The sequence below is a fragment of the Suillus subaureus genome (assembly GCF_016647635.1).
Source record: "Suillus subaureus strain MN1 chromosome Unknown BJ212scaffold_4, whole genome shotgun sequence".
In the NCBI taxonomy this organism is placed as follows: Eukaryota; Fungi; Basidiomycota; class Agaricomycetes; order Boletales; family Suillaceae; genus Suillus; species Suillus subaureus.
In genome coordinates, this window is record NW_024538560.1 from 342,353 (window position 1) to 368,581 (window position 26,229).

General features: G+C 49.1%; 11 protein-coding genes across 11 annotated transcripts; 7 read left to right on the forward strand and 4 right to left on the reverse strand.

Moving 5' to 3' along the window:
* Window positions 1-861: 861 nt before the first annotated feature.
* Window positions 862-2,216, forward strand: BJ212DRAFT_1444600 (hemolysin-III related-domain-containing protein; the record flags this gene model as incomplete). Its single annotated transcript, XM_041337983.1, has 7 exons — window positions 862-1,022; window positions 1,099-1,142; window positions 1,202-1,219; window positions 1,268-1,462; window positions 1,616-1,717; window positions 1,778-1,985; window positions 2,051-2,216. 7 exons carry the CDS (start codon window positions 862-864, stop codon window positions 2,214-2,216), a joined length of 894 nt encoding a protein of 297 aa, XP_041197522.1.
* A 504-nt stretch (window positions 2,217-2,720) lies between these two features.
* Window positions 2,721-5,115, forward strand: BJ212DRAFT_681534 (cytochrome P450). Its single transcript, XM_041343801.1, has 7 exons — window positions 2,721-3,323; window positions 3,382-3,480; window positions 3,536-3,638; window positions 3,696-3,784; window positions 3,838-4,131; window positions 4,184-4,628; window positions 4,685-5,115. The coding sequence occupies exons 1-7, from the start codon at window positions 3,057-3,059 to the stop codon at window positions 4,891-4,893; spliced, it is 1,506 nt and encodes a 501-aa protein (XP_041197523.1). The 5' UTR covers window positions 2,721-3,056; the 3' UTR covers window positions 4,894-5,115.
* A 221-nt stretch (window positions 5,116-5,336) lies between these two features.
* BJ212DRAFT_1296088 (uncharacterized protein) lies at window positions 5,337-6,008 on the reverse strand (the record flags this gene model as incomplete). Its single annotated transcript, XM_041332395.1, has 1 exon — window positions 5,337-6,008. One exon carries the CDS (start codon window positions 6,006-6,008, stop codon window positions 5,337-5,339), a length of 672 nt encoding a protein of 223 aa, XP_041197524.1.
* An 85-nt stretch (window positions 6,009-6,093) lies between these two features.
* On the forward strand, window positions 6,094-7,064 carry BJ212DRAFT_1324371 (uncharacterized protein). The gene is made up of 5 exons (XM_041334528.1): window positions 6,094-6,279; window positions 6,353-6,411; window positions 6,487-6,798; window positions 6,866-6,979; window positions 7,044-7,064. The coding sequence occupies exons 1-3, from the start codon at window positions 6,246-6,248 to the stop codon at window positions 6,694-6,696; spliced, it is 303 nt and encodes a 100-aa protein (XP_041197525.1). The 5' UTR covers window positions 6,094-6,245; the 3' UTR covers window positions 6,697-6,798; window positions 6,866-6,979; window positions 7,044-7,064.
* Window positions 7,065-7,305: 241 nt separating this feature from the next.
* On the reverse strand, window positions 7,306-8,198 carry BJ212DRAFT_1262230 (acyl-CoA N-acyltransferase; the record flags this gene model as incomplete). Its single annotated transcript, XM_041330248.1, has 7 exons — window positions 7,306-7,434; window positions 7,496-7,549; window positions 7,605-7,694; window positions 7,764-7,904; window positions 7,955-8,002; window positions 8,062-8,091; window positions 8,154-8,198. The coding sequence occupies 7 exons, from the start codon at window positions 8,196-8,198 to the stop codon at window positions 7,306-7,308; spliced, it is 537 nt and encodes a 178-aa protein (XP_041197526.1).
* Window positions 8,199-8,459: 261 nt separating this feature from the next.
* Window positions 8,460-9,179, forward strand: BJ212DRAFT_1262596 (NAC-domain-containing protein; the record flags this gene model as incomplete). The annotated part of the gene is made up of 3 exons (XM_041330280.1): window positions 8,460-8,514; window positions 8,612-8,790; window positions 8,871-9,179. The coding sequence occupies 3 exons, from the start codon at window positions 8,460-8,462 to the stop codon at window positions 9,177-9,179; spliced, it is 543 nt and encodes a 180-aa protein (XP_041197527.1).
* Window positions 9,180-11,070: 1,891 nt separating this feature from the next.
* On the forward strand, window positions 11,071-13,026 carry BJ212DRAFT_1324412 (enolase C-terminal domain-like protein). The gene is made up of 7 exons (XM_041334529.1): window positions 11,071-11,646; window positions 11,680-11,803; window positions 11,858-11,892; window positions 11,942-12,239; window positions 12,295-12,516; window positions 12,579-12,644; window positions 12,694-13,026. Exons 1-7 carry the CDS (start codon window positions 11,265-11,267, stop codon window positions 12,932-12,934), a joined length of 1,368 nt encoding a protein of 455 aa, XP_041197528.1. The 5' UTR covers window positions 11,071-11,264; the 3' UTR covers window positions 12,935-13,026.
* BJ212DRAFT_682843 (uncharacterized protein) lies at window positions 12,632-14,613 on the forward strand. Its single transcript, XM_041343803.1, has 4 exons — window positions 12,632-12,644; window positions 12,781-13,787; window positions 13,838-14,194; window positions 14,254-14,613. Exons 2-4 carry the CDS (start codon window positions 13,016-13,018, stop codon window positions 14,298-14,300), a joined length of 1,176 nt encoding a protein of 391 aa, XP_041197529.1. The 5' UTR covers window positions 12,632-12,644; window positions 12,781-13,015; the 3' UTR covers window positions 14,301-14,613.
* Window positions 14,614-16,927: 2,314 nt separating this feature from the next.
* BJ212DRAFT_1262679 (LIM domain-containing protein) lies at window positions 16,928-17,684 on the forward strand (the record flags this gene model as incomplete). Its single annotated transcript, XM_041330286.1, has 3 exons — window positions 16,928-17,110; window positions 17,168-17,530; window positions 17,586-17,684. The coding sequence occupies 3 exons, from the start codon at window positions 16,928-16,930 to the stop codon at window positions 17,682-17,684; spliced, it is 645 nt and encodes a 214-aa protein (XP_041197530.1).
* A 354-nt stretch (window positions 17,685-18,038) lies between these two features.
* BJ212DRAFT_1476352 (uncharacterized protein) lies at window positions 18,039-20,020 on the reverse strand (the record flags this gene model as incomplete). Its single annotated transcript, XM_041339363.1, has 12 exons — window positions 18,039-18,353; window positions 18,408-18,553; window positions 18,603-18,623; window positions 18,679-18,701; window positions 18,764-18,926; window positions 18,977-18,997; window positions 19,046-19,081; window positions 19,135-19,218; window positions 19,264-19,383; window positions 19,432-19,775; window positions 19,836-19,886; window positions 19,941-20,020. The coding sequence occupies 12 exons, from the start codon at window positions 20,018-20,020 to the stop codon at window positions 18,039-18,041; spliced, it is 1,404 nt and encodes a 467-aa protein (XP_041197531.1).
* A 4,040-nt stretch (window positions 20,021-24,060) lies between these two features.
* On the reverse strand, window positions 24,061-26,053 carry BJ212DRAFT_1262718 (PIN domain-like protein; the record flags this gene model as incomplete). Its single annotated transcript, XM_041330289.1, has 5 exons — window positions 24,061-24,540; window positions 24,593-25,636; window positions 25,686-25,848; window positions 25,899-25,961; window positions 26,013-26,053. The coding sequence occupies 5 exons, from the start codon at window positions 26,051-26,053 to the stop codon at window positions 24,061-24,063; spliced, it is 1,791 nt and encodes a 596-aa protein (XP_041197532.1).
* Window positions 26,054-26,229: the final 176 nt, after the last annotated feature.

The following is a 26,229-nucleotide window of genomic DNA, read 5'->3' on the forward strand; positions in this document are numbered from 1 at the left end:
GCGACTGAGAGCTTTCGTGATCGAACATGATATGTGTCAGAGAATAACGAAAAACAAGAACTGACAGTAACAAAGTTTCTGCGAAGTACGGGGTGCTGAGGGTGCCGGTCACAGACTCAGTGGCCAGGGCAACATGACCTGACCAAGAAGGACTTGCGTGATATCATGCACTGGCACGATAAATTCATCTCGTTCAAATGGGTGTGGAAACTTCTTGCCGTATATGGTGACTCTGGTATGCTACAAACCCTAACCATATCTAACGCCCCTCCTGAGGCCGTGAGCTGATGAAGTGGTTCCTAGGACTCGGAAGGTTCAACTTAGCCTAACAGATTCCAGAAGTTGAAGCGGCCATCGTATCGAGTCTTCGAAGAAAAAATGCCCCATAGCGATGGAAGTAGCGACGATATTCACTGAGATATAATGACTGAGGAAGAGTACTGAAGTACTGACGATCGCCAGGTCATTTCAGTGATTGAAGTTCAACAATGAGCGCTACAGCTTGTCGATTGGCGCTCATTGAGATTGAAACTGTACCCACATCGATGACAACCTTGGGTTCTATGCATTAATATCAGTTTACAGGCACATTCTCCAGACTTGCGAGGCGGTACCTTGCGCGTCATGTGGGATGAGTGTGCTGTTCTTTGTCCTTCACGTGCATCTAATTGTGACTGGGGAGTGTATGGTAAATTGGAGTCATGCCGTGCCTGTCACGCAGGCTTGACTTGAAACTTCATGCGCATGAAGTGCTGAATCTGAGCCAAACTATTTGTGTCTTGCAACTTCTATATATACCAACGGAAAGCCTACACCTATTGTTCTCTCAATCTCGATACCTGGAGGTGTTTTTTTTACCGTATGTCGGAGCTCAAGGCACGCAAACGCAACCTCAGCAATCAGAATGGACCTAGACACCACGTTTTGCAAACTGGTCCTAACAAGCAACGGATGACGCTTTCTTGGCACGAAATACCAGAATGGCAGAGGGATAACGAGTACATTTTAACGGGCTACAGACGGTAAGACTGCGTATCGAGGGGTGCAAGTCTCCGACTTGCCACAGCGCAGATGGTTGATTGACTGCTGTACTACTAGAGTGCAGAACTGCTGGTCAGGTTGCATTGCATCTATCTACAGTTGTGAGGAAATTCGAGTTGCCCAACATTTATATGTCATTGATTAATTTTGTCCTGGGTAGATCCTCATAACGAAACTGGTAAGTTTCTTATTCTCAAAAGTAGATATGATCCATTGCGTTTTCCAGTGAACATCCTCAGCCATCTAGCTGGCGCTGTGGTTTTCCTCTGGATCCTGATGACATTCCGCGGGCAATATATCTTGGCGTATAGCACTACCACCTGGCTGGATACTTCCGTCTTTGCTATATTTCTACTCTCTGCAGTGTTCTGCCTTACTGCGAGTGCCATGTTCCACTACTGCCACTTGCCATTCGGCACAGGTCAGCCTTCTCAAAGTTGCGACTGCACGATCTGACTCGTGATTCAAAATTGATCACAGGTGTCGACGCAGTGCCATGCATTGGATTATTCGGGAATCGTCAGTAAGTAAAGGTATCGCCACCTCTATCTCATTTCGATGAATCCTTCCGTAGTCCTCACCGTCGGATCTTTTGTACCATGCCTTTATTACGGATTCTATTGTGAACCGGCCTTACAAGCCTGTTATCTATGTTCCATCGCACTAGTTGGCGCAGGTCGGTGTTGTCCATTGATATCAGTCCATTAGCAAGTCATTTACCAATACACGTTTTAAGGAGCGGCATATATCGTTCTCAACCCTGAATATGCAAAACCAACACACCGAGGTGCACGTACCTGTGTTTTCATTGGTCTCGGATTGTCCGCAATGGTCCCAGTAGCTCACTTATTGGTATCGCATGGAACATTCAAGCTATTTTCCGAGATGGGTTTTGGTTGGCTGCTCGCATCAGGCGGTCTATACATCACGGGCGCGTTGATTTAGTGCGTGGACCCTCATTTCCCGCCCTCCACACAAATGCCTGATGTTACAATTCATCCCCGCGCAGCGCTAATCGCATACCGGAACGTCTGGCTCCAGGGAAATTCGACTTACTCTTCGCATCACATCAGATATTTCACTTCTGTGTGGTCCTGGCCGCTTTGGCTCACTGGATGTGTGTATTGACTGCCTTCGATCATTGGCATTCTGGCTTGGATGGATGGAAATTGTGACATGCTGGTGTTGCGTCGCTGCGTCGTGGGTATTACGCAGTGGTAGGACAGCCTGGGAAAATATCTGAAACATGCCCTAACGGCTGTCTTCGCCTATACACCAGGCTCACCGTTCCGGCGGAGTCATTGCGCGGAGACAAAATCCACGTTGCAGGGTGTATCCGTAAGCCTAATGGAAGTTTGGTCATCCTTATTTTAATTGACGATTTGAATGGGCTTGATTGTATACCTTCGGTGACCGCACGCTGCATACGGGAGTCCTCGGGATGTGTATTTACGAAGGTGACGTTTGCGTTAGACGATAGACGGATTTCGTTGTGAATGGGGATCGAGGCTCTGGTCCATCGGCGTCCGGCAGATGATGACGAGTATATGCAAAGATGCCTTGCCACACCAAGACCTCGAGGTAGCCGAGTTTTATTTTTTAGGTATTGGAGAGTGCTGCGATGCAGGGCCGGATGCGGAATCTCTGGCGGCCAATGAAAGTTAAGGAAATGGACAGGACGTACAACACAAAGTACGTTAGGCTACCTACAGAGCGTCGTCATCGTCTCCGACGGAGCGCAAACGTACATACACAGGGCTAGGCCACGAGACGATTACGTATTTACCGCGCACCTAGGATTGCGGAACCGAAGCCAATAATTCTCACCAAGATTCGAGTTCTTGTCGATCAGATCACCGAAAGGCACTCATGTACATACATGGCGAGGCAGCATGTTGGCCCGTCTCGCATGTGGATGGGTTATATGAACTTGAGGTGCCATATAAAGTCGCGCCATCACACAAGTTTTCGTTGCCGTCCTCAAATATTATCTTTCGCGTCCGACAGCTTGTATCATGTACACGGTCGGCCTACAATCCGCTGCCGACGCATTTCTTCTTTCCAGCCTGAAGGCCCAAGTGGCTCTCGCTTTACTTGTTCTCTTTATTCTTCTCTTTTTCGGGTTTGGTTCTCAAAAAGATGGTGCTGTTGACGGCGCCCCAGTATTTCTCCCCGGTTCTCATCTCCTCGCCATTACCCCATTCTTCCGCCGACGCTTCGAGTTTCTGAACGATGGTTTCCGTAAAACTGGCCAGTCCCTCTTTCAGTTCAACATGCTCCGAGTAAGCGTTATAGTAGCAAGTCTTCTCCAGCGACCACTCACTACTTGAATGACTACAGGAGACGGTCATTGTTGTTTCCGGAGAGTCGGCCCGCAAATCGTTCTTCGCCAACAAACACTTCGACCTCACTGAAGGCTTTAAAATGCTTTCTGGAGCTGTCAGTATCTCCCTCTATGATCGACAATATGTGCGCCAATCCTGACACTATTTAGATCCCTGTCGTCAAAGGCGTGACTTCCAACCTTCAGACTAAGCGCGTCGCGCAAATTCATAAGCGTCTCTCCTCCGTTCAGCGAAATGAACACCTTAGTGGCCGTACGTCGTATCTATCTATTCATTTATTCATTCTCATCATTTTATCATCACACCTAGTCATTGCTCCTATCTTGGAGGATTGCCGAAGAGTAATGGAAACGTGGGGACCTTCAGGAACATTTGACCCATTTGAAAAAATTTATGAAGTTGGTTTCTGGATTTGTTAGGCTCGCCAAAATCCTGACCATGTACACTACAGCTTTTATTCCAAATTACTGTACGATCGCTCTCCTGCGAGGAGTTAGCAGACGATCCTGTTCAAGTTGCGCATCTCAAAGAACTATACGACACCTTGGACAGTGGAACAACGCCCGCGACTGTCTTACTTCCATGGCTACCTGGGCCTAGCATGCTCAAGAAGCTGTGGGCAACCAAAAAAATCTACGACATTATCGTCCGGGCCATTGATGAGCGGGAGCGTAGTGGAATATCTAAACCTGATACTCTGCAGATGCTCCTTGACGAAAAAGACGATAGGCTTGTTATTGTCGGCGTAAGCTTTTCTCTTGAGCGTGAACATTCCGAGTCATCTGACGTTTCAACAGTTCATTTTGGGCCTGCTAGTCGCTGGTGCGCGAGCGACCGGAACAACAGCTTCGTGGCTCATCACCTATCTTGGTGATCATGAGTCCAAGGACGAAGTAATCGCCGAAGTGGAGCAACTCCTAGCAAATTATGTCCCCCCTAACGTCTCCCACTCTTTGTCGCAACAACTTTCGTTCATTCCACTGGAGGCTTGGGAATCAGAGACACCCGTTCTTGATTCTCTCATTCGCGAGACTCTCAGGATCGCGCAGCCTCATACTGCCATGCGCCGAAACCTTGGACCTGACGTGACGATTGACGGAAAGACTATCCCATCAGGGGCATATGTAGTATATCCTTTCTCGGACGTTCATCTCAATCCAGACCTCTACCCTGATCCGTGGAGGTTCGATCCTAACCGCAAGGAAGCGACGGTTCCGTTCGGTTACGTTGGTTGGGGAGGAGGTAAGCCACGTTGTCGATTGCGCGCTTGTTAGCAAACCTAATTTCCCGGTAACAAGGTAAGACGCATTGCCTTGGCCAGCGTTTGGCCCGACTTGAGCTCAAGCTTGTCACCTCCATGATGCTACTCGGCTTCCGGTACTCCCTTGTCGACAAGAGAGGGCAACTCAGCACTCCCCCTCAACCTAACTGGAACGATATTCTACTGTGCCGACCGGAACAGGGCTCGTCTTATGTTAAACACGAGAAATCCGTGCTTTCACTATAACGCAAGCTGGCCTTGACTTATTGGACAATCTTTCTCACCCTGTCAACAAACTAGGATCGTGTTGAGCCTTTTTATAACATCACTACATTACCCACATGGTCCTAGTCACAGACCCATTGGACACGTTGTTTATTTACCTTATACTTCATTTCAAACACTGTACCGGCTCCGATACTATGCCCATAACGTAGTTTGTTACCCGTCATCACTCCCTCCCCCAACCTCTCGTTTGCTAGATATCTAGACGTATGTGACTTAATAATCTAGGTTAGATGAATGTAATATGCATGTATGACAATTCCCATGTAGCGCTACAATGCTCCATTTACTTGTAAAAGCTTTTACACGTCGGACATGTTGCATGGTCCTCTGATCGATGAGATAAGCGTGCAGGCGGCGTGCACATATTGAGCAATGCCAATCCGTCGATCCCAGTAATTTTGTTAGCCAAAGTATAACCTATCCTTCGAATTAATCCCTTTTGGCCGCTCATCTCTTCGATTGGGCCTCTCTGGCATCGCAGCCTCAGAAATCAGCTCCATGTTCTGCTTCTTCTCTTCAAGCCTACTCTGCATCTTTCGTTCCTCCCTCGACCGTCGCTCCCGTTCTGCAAATCTCACTCGTTGCTCTCTCGATGGCTCCCACTTGCTTCGCAAGATGCGGCGAACAGCCTCCGGGCTAATCTTGAACTTCTCAGCAAGCACCGGCGTCGAAAACGTATGCTTATCATAGGTATGCATGGCACGCAAACCGTCCATGGCTTCGCGAGATAATTTACGTGGAGGGGACCACCCCTGAGGAAAAGCCTCCTTGATGGCGAGACGGTGGCGTTTCCATTCCTCTGGTGTGTCTTCCACCGGCGCGCGCTTCCGTCGCCTCGGGGGTGGTTCATCTTCGCTCAAATCGAGAGTTTCTCCCTCTGCATCTTCCGCTAAAGACAGAGGCGCAGGGTGTCCGGCCAGTCTCCAGTCCCTTTTCTTTGGTTCATTGGTAGTGGAATAGTATCTATAGAGCGAGCTTTTGTGAAACAAAGACTGTGCGTGGTGTGAAGGTGTACGAAGTAGCGACGTCAACCTATAATAGTTGAACCTCGTTGTAAACTGGACGCCCTGCATGATTACTCGGTTGATGGAAATGTAACAAAGACTTCAAACTTAGTGGGTAAAATTAGTGGGTGGGTTGTCACGGTATTTGCCGAGTGGTTTCGTGAGTGCTTCGACTTTCAAACCATCTCCTAGGAAGGAAGCCACCATCTCTGCCATCAGTTCCCAGCTTATCATATCGACCTGTTCTCTTCCCCTCCTTCCTTCTGCAAAATTTTGTATTCGATTTATCGCGCCTGATTATACCCGATGGCCGACCTATCTGATCCCAAAATCGACGAAGGTTAGTCTGCGAAGTTACAGCGCATCGCTTAGTGAATTTGGGTTAACCAGCAGTGTGGTGCTGATCCTTACAGCTTACCAGGATGTTCGTTCCGACAAATCCGAGACTAACTGGCTTTTGCTCGACTATGAGGTCAGAATTTATGTTTCCTAACGGTCCGATTACCTTGATGCGTTTAGGTCCTCCCTACAATGATCACACGCTTAGTCTGACCGCTCGGACAAGCTAACAGTCACACAGACGGGAACGGGTGGTCTCGCCGAGTTACGCGATGCACTTAGCGATTCCAAAGCGTCTTACGCATACGTTCGCGTTACCTTCTCCAATGACAAGGAATCTCAACGGGAGAAATTCATTCTAGTAGTGTGGATCGGTCCTGGGTGCAAAGTGATGCGAAAGGCCAAGGTCAGTCCTTAGTCTGTTTCTTTACGTGTGCTGCGGCGTGTATGGATATCTTTATTTTTCCCAACTTTAAAAACACACGCGGTGGCGGCGGCCTGGCTGCACTGCCTTTCAGCGGTGAATCAATGACAATGATGATGTAGTTACATAGTCTGACATCCCTCTTTGCTGTATTATCTCGCAGATCTCCGTCCACGCAGCCGATGTCAAACAGGTGTTGCGTGTCTACTCCATTGAAGTTCCCGCTCGGGAAAAGGACGATTTAAAGGAGGATCCGATTGTAGTAAAGCTGCGGAAGGTGAGTGGTCTAATAAAATCTGGAGCGGGAGTCATCCATCGGTCTCACTCATTAATCTTGTCAGGCAGGTGGGGCTAGTTACGACGGGGTGTAGCTTACATCACACAAAGTCGTGCTCTCAATTTCCTGGCCCTGCATTCATGCGCCTTGTGTGCCGTCGGATTTATATGAGTCATTTACCACTTGTATTGCGCGTCAACTGTGCCCGAGGTCGGACAGTCTTTTGGTCCGCTCGTGCGTCATACAAAGGCACCCTGACATCGCATTGCGCAATGGTACCTATGCTATTGCTTGGCGAGGATATAGAGGACCCTGTATTAATGACTTCAGGCCGCGTGGACGACAAGCTTCTGCAGATTCTCGATTCCTTGTTCCTCCAGCCGCATACCCATCCATTCTTCCATTGCTTTAGCCTCCAATTTCTTTTCATAAAATGCGATCGATGGAGTGTTCCACTGAATGAAAGAATGATACGAAGGTACCAAAAGAATTAAGCTGCAGGAACACTGGTGATACGATCAGCCAATTGTGACTTGCCTTGAGTACCGACCAATCAAGGCGTGCGCAGTCCTTGTTGCCGGAGGTTGCATAAGCAAGGTCCTCGGAAAAAAGCGTGTGATATTACCTTCTCCTGAGCTATCTTGCCCAGCTCCGCGAAAAGGGCTTTGCCAATGCCCTTATTTCTTGCATGCGGGGATACATACAAGTCCTCAAGCTGTATATGAAGTATTAATAGAGAAGCAGCGTCGCGGTGCGGCACAGGCGGATCAGAATTTGGACGCACAAAGAGGCCAGGCTTGCCTGTCCATGTTGAGAAATTGAAGAAATACAGGGCCATGCCCAATGCTATTCCGGGTGCCTCAGGCGTTCCATCAAACGCGAGGAGGGTATGCGCATATTTCTTTTCGAATATATTCTCTCGAAACTTTGACGGCATATGAGTACGATTGCGTAACCTTTCAACGAACGACCCACCAGAGCAGGGGTAGCCCTTGCAGACTCGGGTTCTTTTTCATACATCGCCTAGATAAAAGTGGGAAGTTGCAGTACATGAAGATCCTTGAGGCGAGGCGATTACCTACAAGATCTCGAACCAACTTGAGCATGGCGTCCTGAGTCATTGATCTTATCAACGCTGATAACAGCGCTCATCAACAATGCGTTAGGTGCTCACCACGTCGTTTACGTTAGCCGGACGAATATGAAATGTAAGAGTCATCTCTGGGTATCCGATTCTTCCAAAAGCTTTCTGACGGACTTGATGTTAATTACAAGGATAAGTCATGGTCAAGCACCTGGGGAATCCCCCTCCAAACGCGTGTCAAAGTGATTGTGGTGCCCAAATACGTACAGGTTTGTGGTACAAATTCAGGACCGCGGTACTAGCGTTTGTGTACACATATTTGTGCCTAAACCTTAGTCTGCAACTTTTCACCGTCGCATCACCAAGGGCATCGTGAACCCTCGCCGCAAAAGCATCATGGATCCCACAAAATTAGCCAAACTTCAGGCGCAGTCTGCAGCCAACAGGATCGGTATGTGTTTTCTATCAAACCGCCAAATTTGTAGCTTCCATTCCATCTTCCTTTTTGGCATGTATATACTCAAGGCTAACATGATGACGCGTTGCAGGTGGTAAAGGGACCATGCGTCGGAAAATTGTTCGGAAGACCAAGCCCTCTGCCGCACAGGATGACAAAAAACTCCAAGGCGCTCTCAAGAAATTGAATGTGCAACCTATTCCTGGTGTAGAGGAGGTTAATATGTTCAGGGAAGATGGAAACGTGCTGCATTTCACTGCCCCAAAAGGTGTGTACCAATTTCTACGTCGCTTCCGAGTAGATAAGCTCGTGTTGGGCGTCCCCTCTGATAAGATTCGTGTTAATTTGAGTTTTTCTCCTTGTCTGTAGTACATGCCGCGGTCTCCGCCAACACGTTTGCGATCTATGGAACTGGTCACGTCAAGGAGTTGACTGAGCTCGTCCCTGGCATCTTGAACCAACTTGGCCCTGATTCGCTGGCATCGCTGCGTAAACTTGCGGAATCATACCAGGCCATCCAGCAAGGGCAACAGAGGCCACCTACCGGAGCTGCTGAGGATGATGATGATGACGTGCCCGATCTCGTCGAGAACTTTGATGTTGAGGGCGAACAGGCCGCAGCTGAAGAGAAGAAAGACACCCTTGAGGATGTGAACTGAGTGCGCAGGCTGCTTGGTGCACGCGGTTTGGAGGGGAGTATTTGTCATATCGGTGCTGAGAGTTAATTTGATGGGTGGTGGGGAGAGTTGGAATAAAATGACGGACAAGTATCCGGGTAATAGCCAGCTCCTTTGCCTTACCATCAGTTTCCATTCATGCACTGTGTCAACAAAAACCTTCATCGATCTTACCCCGATACGTCGCTCTTTTCATGTCTTTATCTCATGTTTGTGCTCTGTAGTTCCTATCCTCCCATGCGATCGCACATTACTGCATGCTGGCATTGTTAACTGGTACGGTTCCGTGACAGACATGTTCGCAAAGAGGTTGCGTGTACAAGTTTCTTTGACGTATCGACAGCAAGTCGATCTCGAGTTCATCTCTCGGGCCGTCGCACTCACACGTACTTGCAGCTCAGACCAAGATACTCTGCTTAGATGCAAAAATCTTCAAAGCACGCACTCGTTCCAAATGCGGCGCCTTTGAGGTGGTGACAGCGGTTGTGCGGATAATAATTGTAGTCGAAGGCTACTGACACGCCTGGGAGGTCAATAAATCCAATTCCGTGAAAGTAGCAAGCGTTGATTTTCCTCGCCATATGATTGGAAATGACAAACGCCAAACCTCTGATGAAAAGAAATCGATAGATAGAACACTTGATGGGTTAAACCTCACCAGCTTCAAATGGAAGCCTTCGCACGCGTAGACTTTAGACCAGTCGTCCTCCTTCTGTATGTCTGCCTAGGGCCGACTAGAGTAAAAGTAGGGCTAGTCTGGAGATAATTGGGCAGAACAACATACCCAGCTGATAAGAGACTCCAGTTAACTGCAGAAGTGGATGCAGTCTAAGGTCCCTGAGGTCGGTTAATTACCCGGTTAACTAAGTCAGGTATGCAGTGCTTGTCTACTATAGCCACTATAAGGCGGCCAGGCCTTGAAAATAAGATAAAGCGAGACTTAGCGAGTGAGGACTCGGGACATATGTTTTTAAGAGTTTCATGCGGACCGGCGGGCCGGGTGCCGCAGGCAAGTTCGGAAAATTAGAAATGACCGACCGTCCCGTCTGTCCCGTTCATTCTGTCCGTACCATCCGACCCTAATTTGGTTATCCGGAACGCCTCGACATTCCTCCAAGATCCCGGAATTTATCTTTCAGGATTTGGGCGTTACCGGGCAGCACAACCTCGCGAATGATATGTCCTTGAGCCAATTTCCAACGAGGCAAACGTGGAAGCATTAGATTAGGAACACCCGCGAGACAATCAGCAGCACGATCGTGGCGATGGGGACAGGAGAACGGACGGGACAGAGCGGACGGGACGTACAGAACGGACGGACTCCGGGACGGAAAGGCCGGACAGAACTTTCGAACATCCCCGTATATTCATTGCCAGCAGTCTATCCAGTCGCCACACCTACTTATTGACCAAGTTTATTGTTTGCTGTCTTGTGATATTTCCTTGCATGTGTATATGCGTCACCTGGTCATCCAGGGTCAGCATTCGCACCGGTGGAACCTCTCAGCGTCATCCTCAAGACACCATAAATACAGGTAGAGTGAGAGTACGGTGGCACATCTTCCGCTGTTGTTTCTCTCGCTCAAACCATTGAACATCGGCAACGTTAAACACTCTTACAATGACGACCAGGATCACGCATTTCGAAACACATGGTGAGTTTTGTTTGCTTTCCCCTATGCGTGTGCGCTGATCATCTTCTTTGCCGTCAATGATAGATATTCGATTTCCCACATCTTTGACGGGTGATGGCACTGATGCGATGTGAGCTGATGCCTATGTCGTGATTTCTGATGTTCTTCTACATCACACGTGCCTCAGGAATACGGATTGCGATTATAGTTCGGCATATGTTACTATATACACTGACAGTGGGCTTATCGGTCATGGAATGACATTTACCATTGGTCGTGGTACTGACATTGTGAGTGAACAGAACTTGGTGCTTTTAGTACATACTTCTTCGTCACAAGTTCTGGTAGATGTTCCATTTATCGTTGCATTACTTCTCTCGCCCTGTTGGAAATATGTTACTGATTATTGCCTACCTCGCGCCATAGGTGTGCCATGCGATCCGGCAACTTGCTGGACGCTTGGTTGGACATGACCCTGAGAGCTTTTTTGAGAATATGGGAAAAGCTTGGGACTGGATGTGCTCCGACTCGCAGCTGCGATGGTGAGTACTTGAACGTTCTGCTGAATCGACGTCAGAGCCGTCATGTATGGCTCGATAGTTGTTTCTGCCGAATTGTTTTGATTTGCCTTGGTATCTGTGATCTGATTGTGAATTTGTTTTCAAGGATTGGTCCAGAGAAGGGCGTGATCCACCTTGCAACGGCTGCAGTGAACAACGCCTTGTGGGACATGTTTGCTCGTGCCAGAGGCAAACCCCTGTGGAAATTGATTGTTGATATGACTCCAGTTCGTGACATTGTTTTACGATTGTCCCGTTCAAATTCACTATGAACATATGCACAGGAAGAGCTAGTAAACGCGACTGCGTTTCGTTATATCACAGACGTGCTAACACGTGAAGAGGCGCTTGCGATGCTTAAGGCGAAAGAGGCTGGAAAGCGTGAAAGAGAAGCCCTTGTTACCGAAGTTGGGTAAGGGTTTATCGATGTACGTCTCAGTTACCTACATCTTACCAACAAGCGCAGGTATCCAGCATATATCACATCAGCGGGCTGGCTTGGTAAGGAGAAGCCTATTGATCCTGCTGACTTTGCTGAGTAGTCCTGCAGGATATTCGGATGAGAAAGTGTTTCGTCTCACGAAGGAGGCCCTTGCAAGTGGGTTCAACCACTTCAAGATGAAAGTAGGCGCCGACTTCAAGGATGACTTGCGCAGAGGCAAGATGATCCGCTCTATCATCGACGACCCCGCAAATTACCCGTCTGGATTCAAGGATCCTTTGAGTCCAGAGCTGGCTGGGAAGAACGCAGGTCCGACTGGCGCTGTATTGATGATCGATGCGAATCAGGTTTGGGATGTCCCGCAAGCAATAGACTATGTGACCGGATTAGCGGAAATCAAACCTTGGTCTGTACTGTTTGTTTCCATTCCAGTTATGAGAACTGACCCTTGATACTGTCAGGTTTATCGAAGAGCCTACAGCGCCTGACGATGCTCTGGGCCACGCTGCGATCAGGCGGGCACTCAAGCCGTACGGGATCGGAGTTGCGACTGGGGAACATGCTCATAACCGTATGGTGTTCAAGCAGTTGTTCCAGGCGGAAGCGATCGATGTTTGTCAGATCGACTCCTGTAGACTCGCAGGTGTCAGTGAGGTGCTGAGCGTGTTGTTGATGGCTGCAAAGTGAGCACGAGGAGACTTTCACTTTTTCATTCGTATGACATGCTGAATGGCCATGTTCGAAGGTTCGGCGTTCCTGTTTGTCCACATGCTGGTGGCGTTGGGTTATGTGAATATGTTATTCATCTCAGGTTGGTGTCAATCCTTTCGTCGAAAGTAGTGTCCCTGACCTAGGTTAAGCGTGATTGACTACGTTGCAATTTCCGGGACGATGGAACGAAATGTATTGGAATTCGCGGACCACTTGCATGAGCACTTTCCTTACAGGTGTACCATGAACAAAAGAGGGAGGTACAATGTTCCGAGTAATCCAAAGGAAGGTTATAGTATTGAGATGTACAAGGAGAGCATTGCCGAGTTTGAATGGCCGAATGGATCTTACTGGGTCGGTGCGAGGGGTGGTAAAGTCTTGAGCACTTGATGGTAAATATAGGATAGTCATATGTCGAGATGCCGAGTTTATTTTGGTGTATTTGTGCATGTAATGGTTAAATGATGTACTATGGACAGCCTCTTAGTGGGACACGCGGTAGGGTGTACATTGAACACCTTGAGTGGTTGGAGGATGGCATACACAGCGGCACCACGGGATCCACCACCACAATCTCAGGGTTTCAGATCCATATCACCCAGACCAGCATATCCGATCCAACACCCAACGCAGATCCAGATACCAGCCCAGTTAAGATACCAGCACCCCCACCAGCAACACCGGCCACCACCGACATCTTTCCAGAACCCTACCCCAACCCGACGCCCCCTTCCGACCCCAAAGCCACGTCCGGAATCCCTCCCGCCGCCCGCACGTGCTGCTCAGACCCCGGCCCCGTCACGTCCGGCACCTATCCCTGCCCCGGCCCCTTCACGTCCTGCCATCCTTACTCATGCTGCATCCTTAGAGAGCACCCACATTAATAATCATACGAGACGTCCCCTCCCTAATCCAGGTGCTAGATCAACTAAACATGCAAGCTTGGATCTTCGTGCTCAGTTGGAAAATAATATTCCAACAGAACCAGATCTAAACAGTGCTGTAAGCTCCCAAACCAGCTCATCCAGTTTCTCCCCCTTTTCTGCTGCAAGTGGTGCTTCAAGCTTTTCTAGTATTCCAGCCCATTCATCTAGCGCGGCTACTTTCCCAAATCAACCCCCATCATCAGCTTACTCGAATTCACCTACTTCTACAAACTTTCACGATACGCCACCACATGGTTTCAGCGGCCCGATCCCAGCATCTAGCTACTCCCATGTCGGTCCACATATAGATGTGCAGGGTATGCATGGTTTCTTTTCTTACTTGACCTCATTTTTTACATACTTTCAGCTTTTCCACCCTCTTCTGCACCAGCCAAATTCACCCCTCACTGGAAACGTGACCTTCCCGGGCCCGGGCCATCACAACAGCCCAATGAGTCGTCCTCACGTGTGGGTCCAATCATGGAGCGCAGGAGCACAGTGTCCGGCTCGGCTGCTCCACTAAATCTTGCTAACAAGGGGTTTCCCCCTCCTGCGACATCAAACAGCTATTCCTCTACCCTTCCAGTAAGCCCGGGGCGTGATCCAACAAGTGTCATAGATCGTGCCCAGACAGTCATTCATCGCGCCCAAACACAAACATCGTCCGGCCGTCGTCCTTTGCCGTCTATTGGCAATAGGTCCCCACCGGTACCCCCACTTCCAGGTTCGTCTTCTAATTATTAAAAATATCACAGTTGGAGTCACGGGATATGTTATTCATAGGCATTTCACGCCCGCCCCCTGTTCCAGGTAATAGTAGTTATAATTAGTGCGGTATTCAACTTTAAATAATATTTTCAGGAAGCTCGCGTTCCCCTCCAGCCATCCCAAGTTCCTCGCAGGGCCAGCCAGTTCCAGGAAGTTCGCGATGGCCTCCAGAACCAGGTATTTATTTGTCGCTCTAGTGCTCTGATCGTTCATCAATTTCACATCTGAAAGGGAGTTCACGTGGTCCGCCTATGCCAGATACGTTTCGCTCTCCAACAGTTATGTCATCTCGTTCTCCGCCTATCTCTGGTAATCCAGGATCACCACCAGTGCCAGGTACTGATGACTCATGTTGACTGCCGTATGTACCTGACTGTTCTGGTTGTTTCAGCGAGCTCTGTCTCACAGAGGGCACGTACGACAAGCAGCGCACCCTCTGCGTCGTCCACGCTCACAGATTCCTCCCATCCATCGTCTTCGACGATGCGTTCGATGCACACACGGATGCCTGCGACCACTGATGATGAGTCAAATACAAGCGACGTGGGTGACGAGCATGATAGAAAAATCGATAAACGCCAAGAAGGAAGAGGATATGGTGACACGAGGAAAGACTATGATCGCCAGCACGGTAGGTATAACGAACAGAATGAGACTCGCAACATAGGTAGTGTGGGAGAACCAGGCAATGTATCCCCGCAATACGGCATCCGCGACCTCCCTCAGCGCGCTCATCCTTCTCAACCACCCCAACCCCAAGGTACATATTCAGGAAAGGCAATGGACTCGGACGCGCCCGATTCGCTCGTCGACTCTCCCAACTCCCCCATCTCAGTCACCCAACGATATCCAGGATAATGAACCACAATCGCTCACATTGCGCATGGCCGCACTCGGACTATCCACTTCCCCTCACTCACCCTCACACATGCAAAGCGATCTAAGCAGACATCCCTCGATGCAGGGTTCGATGCAAAGTTCGCGCTCATCTTCGCCGAGCTTTGACCTCGGGAGTCACCCGCTTCTGCAGCGTGTGCCATCTGCAAAGGAAGAAGAACTTGAAAACCTGTCCAAACGCCCATCTTTACAGCGTGGTAAATCTGTGATTGAGGGACTCCAAAGGCATCCTTTTGCGTCCGCCCCGATGGAGAGACGGGTATCAGGCAGGAGTCGAAGCTTGGTACGTGAGCAGGAACGCCGCAGCATGTCGCCTGCACCCGAACAATCCCCCATACGTGAACCTTTACCTACGCGCAGTCAGTGGCCACAGAACATTCCGCCGCTTCCCCGCGCACCGCTATCGCCTGCTGGAACCCGACCCTTTTCACCTGGTTTAAATGCCTCTGCGTTTGATAATAACATAAACGGCTCGCCTGCGCGATCCGCTTTCGCGCGTCCTGCATCTCCACTCAAGAGTTCTGTGCCTCCGTCTGAATTTTCACGCCCTACATCTCCATCCAAATCACCCCTACCGACACCCCTCACTCGCGCCGAGCCAGGAAACACATCCGTGTTTCCTTCCCCGCGAAAAGCGAGTGGCGGAAAGGGCCCGTTTGGCCCACAGAATCAAGATTCGCGTTCCAATTCACCACAAAAATCATCCAATGCCTACGCATCGCCAACGTTACCTTCTTCGTCCTCCCCGCCGAAACTAGCCTACCTTAGCAATACGAACGCACGAAATGCGTTCCCACCCACCGCGTTCCCATCTTCGTTTCCCACAAGTTCATCTCATTCGACCACATCAAATTCACACATCATGGAACGTCAGCGGCAAAAGCAGCGTGCGTACGCGTCTACATACGACCTCGACGATGAGCCACCTGTTTCGCCGCTCCGTGAGCGTGTGGGTCTGCCTTCGCCTAGCGTGTCCCGCTCGCCTTCCCCTTCAGAGCCTGGGGCACGCGTGGGGGGACGTTTTGTCTCCAGAGGCCCCGCAAATAAGGATAAGGACTATGGTTATTGCAATGAGGATGACGAGGATGAGCGTTCACCCTCGCCCATCCGTTTCGCGAAGCGCTCCTCTAATCAGTTCTCCGTATTGGAGATGGATTTTGTAGGTGAGCAGGTTACGCCGAAGTGGCATCGCACGCCGGCATCCAGAGGTGCGGCAGAGCGCGGGGATGATGAGGGCAGACGCACGGATGTGGGCGTGCCAGTTATCTCTCTCCCTGGCGGGCATGTTGATTTTGATCAGGATTGTGATAATGGTGGTGGTGGCACGGTACCATCGAGCAAGACGCAGGAGTCGCCGCCAAGGATTGCTCTTTCGAGCGCTACGCCGCCAAGAGTGGCAGGTTCACGTGCTACGCCGCCGAGGGTGGCTGTTACTAGTTCAACGCCACCGCGTGTAGCTGTTAACGCATCGACGCCACCGCGTATTGCAGTGTCAGGCTCGTCTCCACCTCGTATAACAGTGTCGGGATCATCACCTTCTTCTCCACAAATTTCTGCATGCTCACCGTCCTTGCGACAAACATCTATATCGTCACCCTCTACACCCCAGATATCTGTATCCATTCCGAGTTCCTCTTCAAGGCATCCCAACTCGTGGCACACGTCAACGCCATCCCATGAGCGAAAACGTCTCCCGCCACCTCCAGGCGAAAATGGACTAAAAGATGCAGGGGGACAGAACAATGTGTTCGATGTGCAGAATGGAGGCAAATTATCGAGAGTGCTAAAAGGGATGCGTGGGAACGGGCTATCATGCGCAGGATGTGGTGGTCCAATTATTGGACGTATCGTCAGTGCGATGGGACAGCGCTGGCACCCAGGGTGTTTCCGTTGCTCCGCGTGCAATGAGCTCCTTGAGCATGTCTCGAGCTTCGAACACGAGGGAAAACCGTATTGTCATCTTGATTACCACGAGGTTCGTTCTCCCGACACCCCTTTGTTATATAACAATTTTAATTCCAATGTTACGCAGAACTTTGCACCTCGTTGCTATCATTGCAAAACGGCGATTATTGATGAGCGATTCATCACGCTTGACGACGAGGCACTGGGAAAGCGGACTTATCACGAGCAGCACTTTTTTTGTGCAGAATGTGGCGACCCGTTCCTCCCGCCGTCTTCTGGGAGTGGCGGGTTGACGGTCACGGGTGATGGCGAGTTCGATCTTGACGATGATGTTGGCTTCACGGTGTACAAGGGTCACCCATACTGCGAGGCGTGTCATGTTCGTCTGCGAATGCCCAAATGCAAGCATTGTAAGAAGTCAATTAGGGACGGAATGCGCGCTGTCGAGGCTTTGGGAGGCAAATGGTGTTGGGAGTGTTTTGTGTGCGAGGTATGTGATTTCCCTTCTCGTGAACGCTGGCCTCATACCAGGGTTACGCTTTCAGGGCTGCAAACAACCGTTTGACGATCCGGCGTTCTTTTTGCGCGATAATAAGCCGTTTTGCGAGCCGTGCTTTAGTTTGATATTACGAAATGAGGTGTGAGGTGTGGTTCGAATAATTTATTTCATGCTGTCGTTTTCGGTTTCTTGTGCATAGGTACTTGGATGTGCTAGCTGCTTTACAACTTTGATCTGTCTACATATATTCTGCTTCAAATGATCAGCGACCGTGATACGAGTTTCGTAATATGATACATAAATTGCTCTTCGACATCTTTTATAGTGTGGGTTACTTGTCACCTGGCTATAGACGTTTAGACGTTTAGGGTGTACCATCCGACAGGGAACCCGCAGGAGAAACCACCTATGAGAAGCGTAAGCGTGACTCGTGCCAGAAGTACAGCCTTGCGAATATATACCATCGAAAGATTCATGAAAAAGAAGATTGATATTGAATTCAAACTGCCGAAGTTTCAGCGGCTTCCGCGGAACCACTTTGGAATGTTTGCCAATGGCTGCGCAGCATGGTGGCCATGGGATCGGAGTGACCATCCTCCAAAGATGTGAAATGGAAGATGCCATAACCCATTAGCGCTAGGAAGGCAGCTCCACATGACGCCCACAAGACGCCAACCACGCGGGAGGCCCAAAATATGAATTGAGCGACCATAAGTCCTATGCTCCATAAGTACATCGCTTTTGGCATGCTGTATATAACAGATAAGGGCAGGAAGCCCCAATCAGATGATTTTGCTGCACGGAGGAAGGTCGCCTGGAAAGAGGGTGAGTCAAGTTATATGGATCGAAGGTAGAGGAAAGTACGAACAGCAAACGAGGCGGTTGCATCTTCGAAACCATGGTGTCTCAAGAGTAGGATTGATCCAGACAGGATACTTGAGGATGCTGCAAGAATTGGTGCTATAGCAGATGACATCGAAGCACGGGGTAGCATCGAAATGAGAACTGCTGGCACTGTGAGATGATCATTAAAATAAAAATCAATCAAACTCCGAGATTAGACTGACATCAGGACCGAAAATGCCTGAACACCAGCTCAGCTATCGAAACTAATATATTACATGAGACGAACGACGTACCCACACAATCAACCCTCTCCATTCTGAGAGACATGCAGTTATGAAATCCTGCCAGTGATCAACATACACCTGGTCGTGAACGAACAGGTCATGAAGCTTGGAGTGGTGGTGGTTAGGGATCCCCCACAACATCATGTTTGCCAGTGCACGCATCCCGGGGTGATCAACTATGTCTTCTGGCATGGGTGGATGTAATCTGTCCAGTTGGGCATTTTCTTGACCATAGTACGTCATGAATCGTTGATTATCTTTTAACTATTCAGTACTATAAAGAAATCGCAATACTTTTATAACTGACTGATTGCACCCCAAAGACGAGCTTAGGGCGTGTCAGTTTAGGATAACATGTGTAAATCATGATTCTTACCAACAAAACATAGTGTATAACCATCCAATGGTTCGCCTTGCATATTAGTGGTGAGTCATGAAGTCTTTTTGCAACAATTGTCTCTATACCTCGTCGCAAGGATAACGCTCGCAGAAGTTGATCGCATTTTTCTTCCGTATATGGGAATGTGGAAGTGCGCGACGTCATACGATCTAAAGACGTGTCACGTCATAGGCGTAAAAAAGAGTATGACATACCTGTCATGCCGTGACAGATGACACTGATCAAGTTGTCCAAGATGAGTGGCGTCATCTGTGCACAGACGTGCATCGGGAAAAACTCGACATGCACCCAGTACAGTCTTTCCAGTGCAGTATCTGTTGAAACTTAACCAACCATTATTATAGAGAAAACTGAACACGCACCCAAGTGTGAGTCAGACACCAACATGCCCATGTCAAGCAGTTCCGACGACGTGGGCTCGAGCCAGAAGAGGCAGCGGCTATGATGATCCACGAAATAATATGCACATGTAGTCGTTTGCGGTGGTTCGTCAAACCGAAGCTCGATGAAGAGCTCGCATGTCTGTGGCAATATGATGCCGCACTCGACGATCCTTTTTTCGATTACTGCCAGATAGCTGGACACTAGATTGTCCGTTTCAATATTCAATACGTTCTCCTCTGTAACAACCGACAAATGGCCACATTTCATGTGAAAATACAGTTGGCCTTCTGGGTGGATACAAGAGAGCCACTTGGACTGAGTGCTGAGAAGTTGGTCAAGGTTAGTTCAAGTCCACAGGCCAGTCGCTGGTAAGTGAGTTCACCTGGTACGAAGTCGCAACCCAGGTGCAGTTGTAGTGTGATATGCATCCACCCTTGGTGGAAAATGAATGAATGAACACCACGCAGGTTGGTTTGCAAGAACCTACCAGAGCAACTTTCCATACCGTCTGGTGGTTGTCGAAGTTACAGGCCTGAGTTCCTTGACTAGGTTAGGTGAAGATGCCATATCGTTTTGGTATGCTGATGCTTAAAGTGGTGCCAATTTAATGCTACTGGCCAGATTCCAGAATAACTTAATGACAAGTGGAAAGAAGACGAAGTTCTTGAAGTGGCGGACTGTGTGCTATTAGTATGTGGATAGGTTAACAATCAATGCACAGCAATCGAGCCACCGGTTGGCCAAGTAGGGTTATATACATGCTGTAGCCTCAGTGGACCACAGTTGGAAGAAAAAGATTATTATGTGATGTGTGCCAGATCGTCTTGATTAATAATATAGTCTTCGAGTCGTCAGTCGTCGGCCTCTGGATCGTAGTTTTAAAGTTTCGGTGTGGTAGGCTTACACCACGACGGTTTGAACTGTCGGTTTCTGTGTGTTAACTGTCCCGAGTCAGGGTGCTGCATAGGCAAGGTGGCAGGGCCTGCCAGCAACAATAGGGTCCATTAATGTGAGTCACACACCTGGGCCATGTGGCTCAAAACCATCTTCAGAATGGACTCGGATGATTGTCCTCCTTCTAGTAGTAGGACATGGCTGATGCAGTGTGGCATTGGCCATACAAGCGCTGCCAGGCTTCCAGCAGGAAAAAATCGGATCTCCAGCGCTGTAATGCTTCATAGCACCATCATGCCAGCAATATCTTCCAGACAGAGTCAACTATCAGGCTGTGATAATTCATGCGGGATAGCCACTACTATGACTTCGTCAGTACGTCTTCATTGACTCAAAATTTAGACATGCCTGTTGCGTTTCTTCCGCAGACTTCGGAGACCCATCCACCATCACAGAAGCTCATTGAACGCGCCTGCTGGCATGCAAGGCTGTTATTAGCGTGCCATGCATATGCAGCCTGCCAGAGGCAAAAACGTGAAGGCAATAGTCAGTGTCCTAATTTCAATGGCAAGTGAGTTGTCCCCTCACCTGTCCAAATTCTAAGTCATTTCCTGTCACCAGAGCTAATGTGCACTATCATGCAAGCAAGGCCATAGATAGACTTAGACTAGTGGCCAGTTGGCCCTGTCTGTTCGGCATTCGACTTCCAAATGACGCCTGTATGATCCACGAGTCAACCACTCCTAGCGCCTAGATAAATGATACTCCATCGTGACTCGGTGTCCACCTTTGAACAGGCCAAACGATCAACGTAATAGTCAATACAGTTGGCACTCACTGTCCAATTGCGTCCATCAAACTCGATTAAATAGCGTGCTATGGGAAACGGCGCTTGCGTTATCAGGATCTAGCGCTTAATACCCTCGTGGCCAGACGGTTACTTATGTACTGACACAAATTTAGCCGTTCCAGCCGCATATACACGTTCCTCTGATTGCTCACGCTTCCCTGTCTACCGCCCAGCTTTCGATTTGATTCACCTCGCATAATCGCTCGCTCTGCTGCACGACGACATAACTATACGTTAAGATGACCAAACACGTAGAAGACGCTCCTAATGGAACACCATATACCCATCCCCAGCAAGTGCACTCATACTGAACATGATAGATGTGCAAGATCTCATAACGATACAGGAAACACGATGAGAACGTTCCGGAACTTCATGATGAATCGGTTGAGGAAGACTCAGATGAGGAAGAATTTCCTCCAAAAGATGTTCAATACGACCCCTCTCAGGAATCCAGGTATTTAATTTTAACTCTGGTGCATTGTACGATAAGGTGACACATTGCCCAGGTTCAGTTCCAGAGGCCCTGCTGATGCGAGGGCTGTATCTCTCAGTACCGCTCGCAAAATCCAAGCGGCCAAGGACCAGGCAAAGAACAATCAGAGCCAGTCCAATAACCAATCCATCACTCAGAAGTACGTAGTTTTTGTTATATCAGAGCTGCTGTCTGACGGGGTCAACATATTAGGCCATCACCTGTTCCTCCTCGTCAGGTCGATCCCAAACGATACGGGAAGTAGATCATTAACAATGTCTGCAGAGAACGCGCAAAGAGAGATAACCAATGCGATTTCAAAGTTACTCTCTAGTATGATATGATCATGAATCCTAAGAAGTTGTATACTACATAAACCACGAAATATGGAACAGACGAAATCTTGCTCAGAGTCCAGCTCGTTTGAATTCAAACCTGTTCAGTGCTGCAGGATGGCAGCAGAGCCTCTATCACTAGCGCCTAAAGTCCTTGTTGGAATGAAACGACTACAGCTGCTATCTGTAACTTACTAAATCCATATGTCCGGGGGAACCTTGGACCTTCTTGAAGTGGCTTGCCACCTGAGCTTGCTCCTGTATACTGCAGTTGTGAATGCGATCTAGGGCTGCTCAATACGCGCGCGCCTGCCGGCGGACTTGAGCTTGAAAAATTGCTGTATTGCACAAGCGCCTCCAATCACCTTCGCGTGTACGGCTGTAACGTGTATCCGAGCTTAGCGGGAGCTTATACAATTACGTATATAGTCAAGTGCATGTTTATCGCCAGGCAGACTCGAATAATTAATATGCGAGGATCACAGGAGTATCTGACTGGTCTGAAACATATAACTACATGCCGGCTCGGAGCCAATCTGTGTCCACCCCCTTGATCATGCTGTATTGCGCAGCTCTCTCATCAAACTATATCAATATATAGAAACTACACAATGCAGAATCGTTCCTCGGCATCATCACAAGTGATGACATTTGTCACGATGGAAGAAATGTGCGGAGGAATGAGATTCGAACTTGACGGAAAGACAGCAGAACCTTGGCAGGGCGGGCACTGAGCGATCGCTAGTGTCGCCCTGCAGGAACGCACGTATTGGCGAGGACGGTCTGGCTGAGATCGCTTGGCAGTCACCGCAGTGTTGCCAGGAGTACACAGATTGGCGAGGGTCACCCTGAGGACGGTACGACAAGCTAGATATCTGAGGGGTTCAGGGATATTTCGCTTGCGACAAGCGCTCAAATTGGCAGTGGCGAACAGGGGGTGAGGCATGTTTTCGTACATTTGACTTGTGCGGTTACATTGAGTGACATAATCTGATGGTGTATCAGGCACGTACTTGACCCACCACTGAAAGATAGTCTCGAATTAGAACGGCCTGGAGCTTGCACAATAAACGTCCTACACTGTGGACCAACGAGGCCGAAAAGTCCCCCAGATAAAAGCAGTCAGTACCGATACAAGAGCCGATATCGAGAAAAGTCCGTGGTGAACAAATACTGTAGTAAGCAGCGTCAAATAGGCAACCACGGGGAGAAGTTCATTCACATGCATATTCAAACATCGAATGACCCTTCACAGGTGGACGAGAGGTGGCGCGGGGTAGTTGGGAGGGACATTACAGTTCGATGACCAATGAACATCGCCTTCTTCGTACATGGTATATACCGTATTGGGTCCCATGAGGCCACTGGGGCTGGCCCAGGTGCGAACATCGTGCTGAGGGGCTGCAGGTGGATAGCGACGTAAGTGAGAGATGGTGCATGAGACGGAGCATGATGTGTAGGGTAGCTTTCTCCCAAAACATCGTCAAAGGGGCAAAAAAGGGATGGATCCATAGTGGAATGCGAGTCCCGCGCAGGTGGCGAGATTGACATGGTACGCTTGTAGTGATTACGGTACAAAGGATGACACCAGATGGTCCTGCGACCATGGAGGTAGTGTACAAAGTCACGGCCGTTGTGGGGGCCTACCGGACGGTCGTTCATCTATATTTTGTCGGAAAGTCCGACACTGACCGTGGACAGTATAGTTTGTGAGACCAATAGATATAGATAGGATAAAAGGGCTGGAGCTGGTGAGGGTACTTGGAAACGTGGCCGACGAAGACATGGGACTTGTAACCGGGGTTGCAGAAGCCGTAGATTGCTGGGCGGGCGTAGGGGCAGTGGAGGTGGAGTAGTCATTGTCGCAAGAGCCGAAATAGGCTGGATGCTGGATATCGTATGCCATGCTATTCATTCAACTATCGTATATGTCAACGTCAATCGTCGTAAGGTTGAACGTGAATGACAAGAGCGGTCCAATCATGCAATGATCTAAAAAGACTTGAGACAAACGTTGGATAAAACCATGAGGTGCGCGAGTGGAGGGCATCAACTACTTTGCCCTGGGATTGTCAGCAAAATAATTACCCTCCAACGCAGTACTGTAATTCCGCTGATCAGGCAGCACCCTCTGTAATCCATACTTTTGTACAATGGCTGCAACCTTCGCGTGGTTTACATTGTGCTGCTTCAGGGTTTCAGGGTCTGGAATAGGGGGCAGTGTTGCGAATGCAAGCCGAGCGATGCCTACTTGTTCTAAGTACAACTGTTTGGAGAGCCGCGGCGGGTACTTGTGTTCTTGTGTGATTACACGCTCGATGCTCCCATGTTCGCGGATGAACTTGAGTGCGCGCTGAGGACCAACGTTCTTGATCCGTTGCGAGAAGTCCGTGCCGAGGAGCAAGAGGAAGTCGATATATGCGGATTTGGAGAGTTGGAGAGCAGTACGAACGTGGGACCCATGAACAAGGATTAGTGGATCATTTCTATTGGCGATATTTCGAATGAGGGGAGCCTCGTAGACGAGGACATCCTAGGTGAAGAATGAATGAAGGTTCACACGTAGCATTCTAAAAAGAACGTACCGTATCTTCGCTTGCAACATAATCAGCTATGCCATGGATAACAAGTGAGGATGCGAGAGCCTCTGCTTCAAAGGGTCCCTCTGATTCGATGCACGGCACACCCATGGCGCGCAGTATCTCCTTGCTCTCCTCGTAAGTCTGGGTGGTGGGAGGACTCGCTCGGCGAGCGTAAGACTCGGAAAGAGCACCACTCTTTTCAGCCAGCGTTGCAAGGGTAGTTTCAGGAGCGTCTGCAAGTGTATCCCATATCTGACCCTCCTCTATTGACATTTGAAGTTGGGACCTGGACATGATGTACTCGGTGCGGGTTTCGTCTGGCGACTCTGGAACTTCCACAGTAGAGGGTAATGAGGTAATCTGTGCGACGCAGTCGTGATATTCTTGATATAGGGAGGAGAGCGCAGAAATCACATCCTCTGCTGGAGGTACGGAATCCACGACAGTGGCGAAAACCACGTCCTGAGAGGTTTGAAAATCAGCTTCTCGAAGTTCACCTTGCATGATGCATGGGCCAGGAAGGAGGTCTTGCACTCGAAGGTTGGATACGCCTTCAACAAGGGAAGCACCCGGATCCAACGTCGAATTATTTATATAGTCTGGCCATGACTTGGGATCACCAGATGGGATGACGGCAACTGATTGACCTGTACGAGCGAGAAGAATCTCTTTCATGTCTGCATCCGACATGTTAACAAGATCGTACATTGCCAAAAGGGTATCTGCCTCCGATTGGGATGGTTGAACATTGCAGACTTGCTCAAATTCAGAAGCACCAAGTAGACGAGTCTGAGAGCAAGTTGTAACTGAGTTCACATCATTCTGAAGGATATCCGATGATGACAGAGAAGGCTGGAGGTATGTAGGGATGGTCTTTGGAGCCACTACTACGTGTTGTAACGCGTTGGTGACGCGCCGACGGTCTGGTGGTTCCATGGAATGATATTGCGGTAGCAATCGCATCAATTTACGAAGTCTGCTCAGTCTCTCCACCTCAATGGATGAACGAGCTGCATCCAGTCTCCGTATTTCCCTGCGTCGTTCTACCTGGGAAAGATGTTCACTTAAAGTATCTCCGGCTATTGCGGCGACTCACCTCTCGAGCTTTGGCAATGTTGCGGTCCCTACCATCAAATACGCAAATTGCATGCACATTACACTCTTTAAGTTCCGTGATTATGCGATGCCACCCGAGGACGTGTCTATGCGGATGAGGCATCGGTGCGAAGTGAAGACGCTGGGTTATAAGGGTGCCATCACTGATTTGATCGAAGATGAGTTGGGGGAATTAGTCAGACAAAGAGCTTACATGACAATGGTCTTACCGCAGAGAGATCTGAGGCGGTCTGGAAGTTTTCTGATAACTTCCGGGCTGATGCAGGTAAAATCAGATGTGAGTAGAGAAAGTTGAATTGGAGCTCACCAGGTTTTCTGCAAAAATGGGGTAAGACCCAGGACTCCCATCCGCACTACAAATTTTGCAGTTCAACGATGAAAACTCAGTATATTAGCAGAGGGCAATCTCCTGTCCCATTGGAAATTTGAGACGGTTCCTGACAAGTTCCTATGTATTACTTAAAGACCATACCACCAATTTCCTTTTTTAGCTTTTTATAAACTCCGCCACCGCGATGTCGTGG

Coding starts and splice junctions, on each gene's coding strand:
- BJ212DRAFT_681534 (XM_041343801.1), top strand. CDS start 3,057: ATGTACACGGTCGGCCTACAATCCGCTGCCGACGCATTTCTTCTTTCC. Junction 3,639..3,695: donor AAATGAACACCTTAGTGGCC/GTACGTCGTATC, acceptor CATCACACCTAG/TCATTGCTCCTATCTTGGAG. Junction 4,629..4,684: donor TTACGTTGGTTGGGGAGGAG/GTAAGCCACGTT, acceptor CCCGGTAACAAG/GTAAGACGCATTGCCTTGGC.
- BJ212DRAFT_1324412 (XM_041334529.1), top strand. CDS start 11,265: ATGCGATCCGGCAACTTGCTGGACGCTTGGTTGGACATGACCCTGAGA. Junction 12,240..12,294: donor TTAGCGGAAATCAAACCTTG/GTCTGTACTGTT, acceptor TGATACTGTCAG/GTTTATCGAAGAGCCTACAG. Junction 12,517..12,578: donor GTGTTGTTGATGGCTGCAAA/GTGAGCACGAGG, acceptor CCATGTTCGAAG/GTTCGGCGTTCCTGTTTGTC.
- BJ212DRAFT_1324371 (XM_041334528.1), top strand. CDS start 6,246: ATGGCCGACCTATCTGATCCCAAAATCGACGAAG. Junction 6,280..6,352: donor TGATCCCAAAATCGACGAAG/GTTAGTCTGCGA, acceptor TGATCCTTACAG/CTTACCAGGATGTTCGTTCC. Junction 6,412..6,486: donor GGCTTTTGCTCGACTATGAG/GTCAGAATTTAT, acceptor TCACACGCTTAG/TCTGACCGCTCGGACAAGCT.
- BJ212DRAFT_682843 (XM_041343803.1), top strand. CDS start 13,016: ATGGACAGCCTCTTAGTGGGACACGCGGTAGGGTGTACATTGAACACC. Junction 13,788..13,837: donor TCCACATATAGATGTGCAGG/GTATGCATGGTT, acceptor ACATACTTTCAG/CTTTTCCACCCTCTTCTGCA. Junction 14,195..14,253: donor ACCGGTACCCCCACTTCCAG/GTTCGTCTTCTA, acceptor TGTTATTCATAG/GCATTTCACGCCCGCCCCCT.